This window comes from Monoraphidium neglectum, assembly GCF_000611645.1.
Source record: "Monoraphidium neglectum strain SAG 48.87 unplaced genomic scaffold scaffold02332, whole genome shotgun sequence".
Classification (NCBI taxonomy): domain Eukaryota; kingdom Viridiplantae; phylum Chlorophyta; class Chlorophyceae; order Sphaeropleales; family Selenastraceae; genus Monoraphidium; species Monoraphidium neglectum.
This window is the reverse complement of record NW_014011296.1, coordinates 15-9,516: the sequence shown is the minus strand read 5'-3', so window position 1 is coordinate 9,516 and position 9,502 is coordinate 15. Positions and strand designations below refer to the sequence as shown.

Sequence of the window (9,502 nt, the reverse complement as noted above, 5' to 3'; positions counted from 1 at the left end):
TCTGGCATCCATCGCTATTGGACTTGGCGCAGGTGGGCAGGAGTGGGCTCATGCCCGTCGCTTGGGGCCGCAGGAAGGGGGGTCTGAGGGCAGACAGACTGTTGGATCATGGCATCGTACGCTGCGCAACAGTCACATCGTGCATCATTCGGCCAGTGCTGTGGGGCTGCCGTTTGCGGCGCATGGCGGTTGTACAGGGTGGAAAGGGACCAGGGTCGAGATCGCCCATGAGCCAGCAGCGCGGCAGCGGCAGCTGTGGCAGCGCCGCATTCAACGATCGTGGCTCGATCGATTCCGGTGGCGCTTACCCCTCCCATTCGCAGGCATCTTATTCGTGGTGGAGCGTGCAAAAGCAAGCAAGGGCTGACATCTTGCGCTGCCCTCTGCTCGCCCATTGCGAGGCTAGCCCTGGCGCCCGCCCAAGTGCGAGCGCCTGCATCGGCTGCCGACGGCCGTGCGCGTATGCGTGCTGCGCACCGACGCCAGCGCGGCTGCGCCGCCGGCCCGGGCGCCATCCATAGGCATAGGAAGAGTTTGAGGCTGACCGGCCACGGGGCCTTGCACTAAACCGCACACTGCGATTTCACTTTACGTTACTTTACGGTGATTGAGGTGCTGAGTACCTGTTCAGGTATGCGCGCACACACGCATGCATATATTGTTGAAAGCAAACAAGAAGATGTGCTGTTGAATACAGGGGTACCAGGGCCGCAGTGATGGCGGGACCCAGCAGGGCGTGTTGGCATGGGGGTGCAGACCAAGGCAGGGGGCGCCATGCAGAGCCAGGCACGCGCGGCTGAGTCGGACCGTACGTTGAACAGATTATTGCATCACGCGACGAACCCGCTCACAGTACAGCCGCAACGGCCACCGCCAGGGCGGCGCCTGCCCAAACCAGCAGGCCCCGCGCCGCGGCGCCCGCCGCGCCGTTCCGGCCCGTCGACAGCTTGCTGCTGTTGCGCAGGGGGGTGCCCGCGGCGGCGTCGTAGAAATCCGTCACCGGCAGCCCGTCCGCGGTCGCGTTGGTCACCCAGCCGCCCGGGACCGAGAAGTTCATGTAGTCGCTGCGCACCGCGCCGCACGCGTCGCGGAACGTGACGACCAGCGTGTGCAGCAGCGTGTCGTTCACGAGGCGGAGCAGGGGGGACGAGCACAGGCCCGTCGAGGGGTCTGTCGCGACGCGCGCGCCGTCGATGGCGCAGGTGGCGTTACCCAGGCCTTGGTACTGCCACGTGACGGCTGCGTACTCGTTCAGCTGTGCCAGGCGAGAGGTTTGGGAGAGGCAGAGCGGTGAGAGTGATGAGGACGATCAGTGCAAGCAAACTGAGACGGTGCGCGGGTGTGTGTGTGTGTGTGTGTGTGTGTGTGTGTGTGTGTGTGTGTGTGTGTGTGTGTGTGTGCGATAGCGGTGGGCCTGGACGAAGCGCTCTCGAGACAGTGGAGGGTGCCTCTGTGGAGGCAAGGTTCTCTGGAGGCTGTAGGTTTCCTGTGGCACAACACAGGCAGGCAAACAGCCTGCAGCCCGCGACCGCAGCAGCAACCGAGCATACAGAATGGCAGGCCCACTGCGACCCCCGAAATTCCCTTACCAACCTGGATTGAGTCCGGCCCGTTGAAGCCGAGCAGCGTCGTGTTGCTGGACTGCACACCGACCAGGGTGCCGTTCCAGGCCAGCGCCCCCGCAAACTTGGGGGCGCCCCTAAGGGAGGCCCCGTCGCTGTTCAGGGCGCCGCCGGGCAGGACATACCTGCAGGCGCGGCGATCGAGATCGCGAGCACGCGCGGCGCGCGGTGCGGCAGTCAGCAGCAGCGGCAGCAAACGCGCGCATGTGCGTGGGCGGCGACAGAGACGGTGAGCGAGTGCCGGGTCGCGGGTGCCAGACTCTTGAAAGCGCCGCGCTGCCGCCGTGCAGGGCGCTTTCAAGGCACCAGCAACCGCGGTCCTCCCCCCGTGACAGCCGGCTTGTGGCCCCAAGGTGCCTGCTTGAGCTCTCACGTCCAGGATGGGTCTGTGTCCTGCTGGTTGAACGTGTCGTTGCCGGCCAGGGACAGCAGGGAGGGGAAGTCGCTGGTGAGGGAGCCCTCCACAAAAACCTGGTAAGTGCCGTCAGCCAGGTTGGGGCTGCGCGGGGCGAGGGGCCGCGCAGAGACAAGGAAGGGTAGGCGATTGGAGGGTGGGCGGGTGTGACAAGCCTAGAACTTGCCTCGTGGGAGGCAAGGCTGGAGAGGCAGATGATAAGGCAGCCGGCCGGCAGATGTCGAATAGCGCGGCAGCCTAGGACGACAACCACCAGCCAAGCTGGCGTGCACACGCTCCCTGCCCCTCCGCGCTGCCGCCCCGCGGGCGGGGTTGCGATTTGGGATGCAGCATGGAAATGCCCGCGCAGCTTACACAGGCACGTCGATCTTGTTGGGGGAGCCCAAAGTCCTAATCCAGTACTGCATACATGTGAAGGGACAATGGCCGGCAGCAAGGTGCGTGGTCAGTGGCGCGCACGCGGCGGCAGCGGCGGCGTTTGTGTTGCCGTACCCCTCCTCCTCCACAAACAGGCAGGGCCAGAGCATGGCGCTCGGCCGCTGTGGCGGCTTTTGCCGAGGCTCGGAGCGCAGATGCCAAGGCAAGCCGTGGGAAGCAGGCAGTGCTCACGCAGCGGCGCTCACCAGGTCAAAGTAGTGGCGCTGCGCGGCTTCAGAAGCAGCGTCCTCGCCTGTGTATGGCTGCCCGTCCAGTCCCTGCAAGAAAAGATGAGGTGCCGAGGGCAGAGCGGCAATGTTAGGATTTGCTCCAGGGGAAAGGCGCAACGGGAAGAGCCGCCGGCGAGGGCTCCTTTTGCATGGCGGCGTGCACCGCCAGGGCTTTGATGCTCGCGCCAGAGTACCGGGGCAGCGGGTTGGTCCTGTATCGGATGAAGGTCACAATCTTGAGCTCGTCCACTATGAGAAGCGCTCACCGCCACAAACTTGCCCCACACGTGGTACACCGGCTTCCAGAGTGCGCCCGCGCCGCCCGGGGCCGCCACCGGCTCGGGCCACATGTCAGTCGCCTCGAGGGTCACTGGCCAACGGAAAGGGCGAGGGGTCCGCGAATGTGAGCGCGCAGCACGCGCAGTAGAGCAGCTGGTAAATGGCGTGGGCAGGTCGGGTGCAATAATGCGTTCAGTCCTGAGTGAATCTTGGCAAGCAAGCGCCTGTAGGGGGCCTGCACCCGCGGCCAGCCAGCGGCACTGTTATGACCACTGGCAGCACCTGCGACTGGCAGGGGAGAGGCACACGCGCGGCACTCGCGACCCGCTTACGATCAAGGGAGCAGGTAAGCGGCTTGAGGGCGAGCGTGGGGCGCTGCACCAGCTTATAGAAAACCACACTCTGGCTGAAGATGACGTCGGTAGCGGGCGCCCTGACGCCGTCAGCGGTGATCGCGGACCCGGCAAGTACGGTGACTGTGATGTTCAACTCGTGCTTGCCCTGCATCGGCCGTGTTGGTGGCGGTGAGGGCAGGGGTGCATGCATTTCAGGCACAGTGTTGGTGCCGGGGGGTCAATGTTGGGGCGCCGGCACCGCCTCCAAGGCCTTGAGGTGCATGGAAGCGCATGCGCACATGGTGGCAGGTACGGTACAGTAAATCCGTGTTGGAGGTTGCCGGCATGTGCATGGGGGTGTATGCAAGTGCATGCAAGTGCATGCGAGTGCATGCGGGCGGGGGCATGCGTGGTCGCATGCACGCATGCATGCAGCTGTACGCCAGGCCCAGAGGCCTCCTGGGGGTGTTCGATGCGGGGCACCCACGCGCCAGCCAGCCTGGCAACACCATGGCGGCACTCAAGCAGCACGCCACCCATCAAGCACAAGGCAGCTCACATCGGCAAGGCCCCAAACATTGGCTGTCCAGGACGGCGGCGTCGCAGTCGCTGCCGCCAGCGTCACGGCCGAGCCGGATGCTGACAAGGCGCCATCAAGCGCCACGCTCCAGGAGAAGGTGCCCGCGATCGCCCCCGCCGGCGCGGCCGCCGCCAGTCGTCGCGACGGCGCCGTCGCAATCGTGGCGCATGCCGCGGGCGGCGCGGCGGCTCCGGCGGCGGTCAGCAGCGGGTGGGAGGGCAGGAAGTTCAGCGCTGGCTGCGGCGTGCCCAGCAGGGCGATGGGAAACAATGCCCCGCGGTCGGCGTTGCCTGCGGCACCCTGGTTTGCCAGCGTCCAGGCCTCAGGCTGGTTGATGGTCCCATCGGGGTAGAAGTTGAACGCGCCGAGCGCGGCGCACGACTGCTGGGCCGCTACGAGCGCAGCTGCATAGGATGTGGGCGGTGCAGTGGCAGAAGAGCGTGTTTTGGGTGGGGACAGCGTTGGTGCCGTGTGACAGCACACAGTTGTATGGCGTAAAAAGCCAAGCATCCAGAGGCTTGTGTGGGGCTATCCAAGGGGGCAAATGCCGAGCGAGCGCCCGGCGTGCGTTTGCTCACCTGGTGCTGGACACGCCAGCACACACAGCAAGAGGGCAAGCCGCGTCTTCTGCATGCCGGACAATGATTGAAACTACTGCTTAGAATTGTATCAACGAATTGAGACGCCCGGAAACACCTTGTAAAGCAAGATCTGTGCGAAGTGGAGCCCGCGGCAAGGAGTTTTCGTTGCGAAGCCAAGCGAGGCCCTGCAACATAACCAAACTTGGGGTGGAAAGTGACATTCAACGGACCAATCGTGCTTTGCAAACACTAGGACTGCACCTATCGTACTTCTGCCCAGACCAGTGCTTGGTCACATTGTCTGCGTGTGGACTGCAATTTTGCCTGTCCACGCATGTGCCCAGGTTGCGACAGCGCGTTACAGAGCGGCCTGACCTATGCCGTAACAACCCTGAATGCATCAGTGCTTGCAAGCAGCATCTGCCCATACGCCTGCTCGACGCCGTCGCGCAGCTGCGCCGCCGTGGCCAGGAGGCGCCCCATGTCTCCTGCCTCGACGTCGCAGCCTTTGCCGCAGCCGCTGCTGCCGCCGTCGCACGCGTCGCGCAGCCGCAGGGCCTCGCCAAGCAGCGCTCGCAGCTGCGTCACACGGCCCTGCAGCTGCTGCAGGCGTCGCAGCGACTGCTGGAGGCGAGGCCGGTCAGATTCGAGCGCCCACCCCTCGTATCGCACGCAGCCACCACTTCCGGCGCTCCTACTGCTGCCACTTCTGCTGCTGCTCACATCGAGATCGCCCGCCGCCGCCGCGGCGCCATGTGGTAGCAACTGCGCATGCAGCGCCTCGACCACCTGCCCATGCGCCTCTGCGACGCCGCGTGGCGTGGCAGCCGCGATGCGGACGAGCACGGCGGCGTCCGCGGGCTGCTCATGCCGCGGCGCCGCAGGAGCCCCTGGCGGTGCGACGGGCAGCTCCCAGGCGACTTCCACGGCGTCCCGCCCTCCCCCAAAGCAGAAGCGCCCCCTGCCGCTGCGGTCCGTGCCAAAGTCCAGCGCAGGCAGGGGCGCAAAGCTGTGCTGAGAGCTAGCAACTGGCCCTCTCAAAACAGGGCCCAGCCATGCCGCAACGCGGGCTGCCGCGTCGCCGTCAGGCCCCGTCCCAGCGCCTGGCTGTTGCTGCTGCTGGTGGTGCTGCTGCTGGTGCTGCTGCTGGTGCTGCTGCCACTGCCTGTCGGCACCCTCCATGCCACTAGCACCGCCGCCTGGAGCCAGCCTGCGCCGCTTTGAGGCGGCCACTTTGCCAGCCCGCAGCCTCAGCTGCATCAGGCAGCGGAAGGGAAGGCTGTTGTCGGCGTTCACTGCTGCACCAGCAGCCGAAGAGCCACCAGCAAACGAAGAGTTGAGGGCCAGCCTGCCCCATTGGCCGCCCCAGCCGCCGCAGGCAGCTGGCAGGAAGCTGCCATGCTGGCTCTCCTCTATGAGGCTCCTGAGCCACAGCGCCCCTACCCGCAGCCGCGCGAGCAGCGCAACTGCGGCGAGACAAGGACCCTCACTAGGCGCGGCGTGGCCGCTCTTGCCCTCCATGCAGGCGCTGCCAGCGGCGCCGCCGCTGCTGCCCGGCGGCGCGGGCTTGACCAGGTGCAGTTGTAGCCAGCCCCCTTGGCTGCCGACGCCAGCGCCGTTTGCTGCTAGCGGCAGCAGCAGCGAGATGCGGCAGGAACCACCCGGCAGCAGCGGCGCGAGCCGCGCGCCGGCCTGCCAGGACGGCTGGCGCGATGACTCAGGGGTCCAGGTCAGCAGCAGTTGCCACCCGGGGCCGAGGGCGTCCCGCGCAGACGCATTGACCAGCTGCGCGCTCACTGCGAGGTGCAGCGCCGCCGCGCCGCCGTTGCCGCCGCACGCCGCAGCGGGCGCCGACCATACACGCTCCAGCTCCAGGCGCGCCCGCAGCCCACCAAAGCCGCCCCAGCCGCCGCGGGGTGCACCCTCTTGCGCTGTGGCACTTGGCGGGTTGAGCTGCGGAGCAGCTTCCGACAGACCGTCCGGCTGGGCCCCTGCGTCTGCGCCGCCACGCAAGAGGCCGAGCTCCTGTGTCGCCCCTGCCAGCGCTGCGTCCGCAGCCACGCCCTGCTCCTGCAGCCGCGCGCGCAGCGCCGCAAGCCGCCGGAGCGCGGCGGCGACGTCGCGCGCGGATGCGCGCGCCGCGCGGGGTCTGAGGCCGCCGGCCGCCGGCGCCGCCCCCGCCGCGTCGCTCAGGCGCACGTCGAGCGCGGCGCCGCCCTCCGTGACTGCGGTGACCGCGCCTCGCTGTCCTCCCGCCGCGCAGAGCGCACGCACGGGCGCCGGCAGCGGGACTGGCATCAGATCCAGCATGGCTGGCAGAGGACCCTGCTCCGCATGCGTCCCCGCGCCGTCGCATCGGAGCGTCGAGAGGTCACACGCGTACAGATCCCCGCGCCGCCCCAGCAGTGCGAGCCACGCGCCGCCGTCGACGCAGCTCCCGAGCGCCGCCCCACGCGGCCGCAGCGGCAGCTGCCGCTGGTGCGTCGCGAGGCCGTTGACGCACAGGCGGCCGCCGCTCGCCGAGTGCAGCACCCGCAGCAGTGGCGCGAGCGCAGCCGGCAGCCGCGGGGCCGCGTGCAGCAGGAGCAGCGCGCCGCGGGCGCCCACTAGCAGCAACGCGTCTGCGCGGGCGCTGCCGCCGTCGCCGCCATCGCAGTGTGCGCCGCTTTGGTCGCCTGCGTCACGGCTGCTGCTGCGCTGCCTGGACAGCTGTGCGAGCCGCAGCGGCAATAACGCGACCAACGGTTGCCCCAAATCCACAAGGAGAGCGTCGTTGCCACCCTCTGCTTGCTTCAAGCTTGGCGTCGCCGCGGCCTGGTTGCCGCCCGCGCGTTCCAGCACGGCCGCTGCCACCCCGCACGCCCACAGCTGCCCGCCCGGTGCCGCCTCCAAGACGCAGCCGCTGCACGCGTCGAGGGGGCCTGCGGCGCCTTGCAGCACTGCATTATACAGTTCCCATGTTACGGGACAGTGGGTTGCGGCCAGCTTGGCGGCTGCCGCGCGCATCAGGCCGCCGTGCTCGCCTGCCAAACCATCACCACCACGGCTGCCATCGCGGCCCAGCCTGCTGCCGACGTGGGGTGCAGGCGCCAGGAGAGCTGTGAGGAGCCGCAGGTCTGCGGGCAGCTGGTGCTTGTGCTGGTGCGACGCGCCAACTGCCGCTGCCTCGCAATGAGCTTGCTCGGGGCCTGAGCGCCATGTGGGACCCGGGTCGAGCAGGAGTGGCAGCAACAGTGGCGCTAGTTCCTGGCCCAGGCCTGACATCGGCCCTCGGCCTGTGCAGTGGGATTCGACGAGGGCAGCAGCGCTGCTTGAATGGCCTGCAAACAAGTGATGGAGCTCGTTGTCAAAGCTGTCGAAACTTGCTGCTTGAACTCTGTCAAGATCACTGTGTGTGATGCAGTGAGCTGACAGCACCAAGCTCTCATAAATGACCAAATGCACCTATTTTAGGAAGCGCACGGTGGGATTGCTTGCGGCTGTCATCACACACCCACCGGGGGGTCACCACGCCAAGAATTCTGGCATCCTTGATTGGCCTCTAAGTCTTGTTGCCCCAGATGAAACCGTCATACGGTAAATTTAAAAGTGTTTCCGGGACAGGCTTGCACACGCGCGAAGCCTACACGAGAAAAGCCTCCCTGTGCAACTTGCAAGGCGGCCAGCACAAAATTTGCCGCTGGCGCAGGAGAGCGTGACTCAAACTTGAAGTACCCCACCTTACTTACAACCTCTGCAAGGTGGGACGAAGGTGGCTGTCTGCCTCGTGCTACCTGCGCTGAGCTGAGCGATCGCCCCTCGGCTGCCTCGTGCTTCGGTGTCTGCTTTGCTCAGAACAATATTTCTTTGCTCTTCGCGCCCAGCTGGAAGCCACACACGCCGAGCCGCCCTTCTGACACGCACTCACTTTCCATGAATCACTAAACCCCTCGTCGCAGGCTCCGCAGCGCGCTATCGTGTTCGAGGACGGCCGCATGAGGAGTAAGCAGGCCCCACGCGGGCCCCACGACGCGATGGCCCCCGCCGTGGCCACGCCCGTCGACGCCCCGCTGACAGCCAGCACTGGCGCCCAAGGCATTGAGGTCCGCCCCGCCCGCGCCACAAAGGGGGTGCCCGCGCCATTCGTGCAACAGCAGCAGCTGCAGCGCGCCGCAGCCGCAGCCGCGGCTGCCGCGGCGGTGGCCGCGGCGCCGGCCGCCCTCCAGCAGCAGCTCCAGCAGCAGTACTTCCTTCCCAGCCACACCCTCGACCCCGAGGGCCCCCGCGCAGCCGCCCGCCAGGCGGCCGCGGCCGCGTTCGGCTCCTCCTCCCCTGTGGCTGGCGCCGGCGCGGCGCGCAAGTTCAACAACCAGTACCGCGGCGTGAGGCAGCGGCCGTGGGGCAAGTGGGCCGCGGAGATTCGGGACCCGACTAAGGGGCAGCGCCTGTGGCTGGGCACGTTTGACACCGCTGAGGAGGCCGCGCGCGCCTACGACTCGGCGGCGCGCGAGATCCGCGGCCCCAACGCGGTGCGCTTGCAAATCCGGGCGCGCGCCCGGGTGGCGGGAGGACTAGGGGGAGGACAGGCGGGCGCGGGCCCCGCGCGTCGGGTCGGGTCTGCCGTGGCGGCCGTTTGACTTTGAGTATGCATAACCGGCGCGCCAGAGTTTGCCGCGGGAATTTTCATACTCGGGCACGCGAGTGACGACCTCCCTCAAACGGCTCGCTCCTGGATCCCGCACCATACCCAGATCTGCAACTTCCCGTCCACCGACAACGAGAAGCGCAACGCCCTGGCGCTCGGCGGCGGCGGCGGTGGCGGCGGCGGCGGCGCGCTCTACCGCCCCGCCCGCTTCGCAGCTGACGAGGACGCCTGGTCGGACGGCGAGCCCGCCGCGCCCCGCGCGCCGCGGCCGGGCGGCATGTCTTGCACCCGCGCCGCGCGCGCTGTCGCGGCCGGCGTGCCGGCCGCCGGCGCGGAGTTCGCGGGAACCGCCGCCGCGACCACCACTGCCGCCGCGCAGGCCCCCATCGCGCTGCCGCGGCTCGCCGTGGCGCGCCGCA

At 67.8% G+C, this 9,502-nt stretch overlaps 3 protein-coding genes across 3 annotated transcripts; 1 reads left to right on the top strand and 2 right to left on the bottom strand.

The window, feature by feature from the left end:
• Positions 1–847: 847 nt before the first annotated feature.
• Positions 848–4,511, bottom strand: MNEG_10481 (hypothetical protein; the record flags this gene model as incomplete). The annotated part of the gene is made up of 8 exons (XM_014041049.1): positions 848–1,255; positions 1,594–1,747; positions 1,996–2,093; positions 2,661–2,732; positions 2,951–3,054; positions 3,296–3,464; positions 3,858–4,282; positions 4,457–4,511. 8 exons carry the CDS (start codon positions 4,509–4,511, stop codon positions 848–850), a joined length of 1,485 nt encoding a protein of 494 aa, XP_013896503.1.
• Positions 4,512–4,834: 323 nt separating this feature from the next.
• MNEG_10480 (hypothetical protein) lies at positions 4,835–7,723 on the bottom strand (the record flags this gene model as incomplete). Its single annotated transcript, XM_014041048.1, has 1 exon — positions 4,835–7,723. The coding sequence occupies one exon, from the start codon at positions 7,721–7,723 to the stop codon at positions 4,835–4,837; it is 2,889 nt and encodes a 962-aa protein (XP_013896502.1).
• A 749-nt stretch (positions 7,724–8,472) lies between these two features.
• Positions 8,473–9,075, top strand: MNEG_10479 (hypothetical protein; the record flags this gene model as incomplete). Its single annotated transcript, XM_014041047.1, has 1 exon — positions 8,473–9,075. One exon carries the CDS (start codon positions 8,473–8,475, stop codon positions 9,073–9,075), a length of 603 nt encoding a protein of 200 aa, XP_013896501.1.
• Positions 9,076–9,502: the final 427 nt, after the last annotated feature.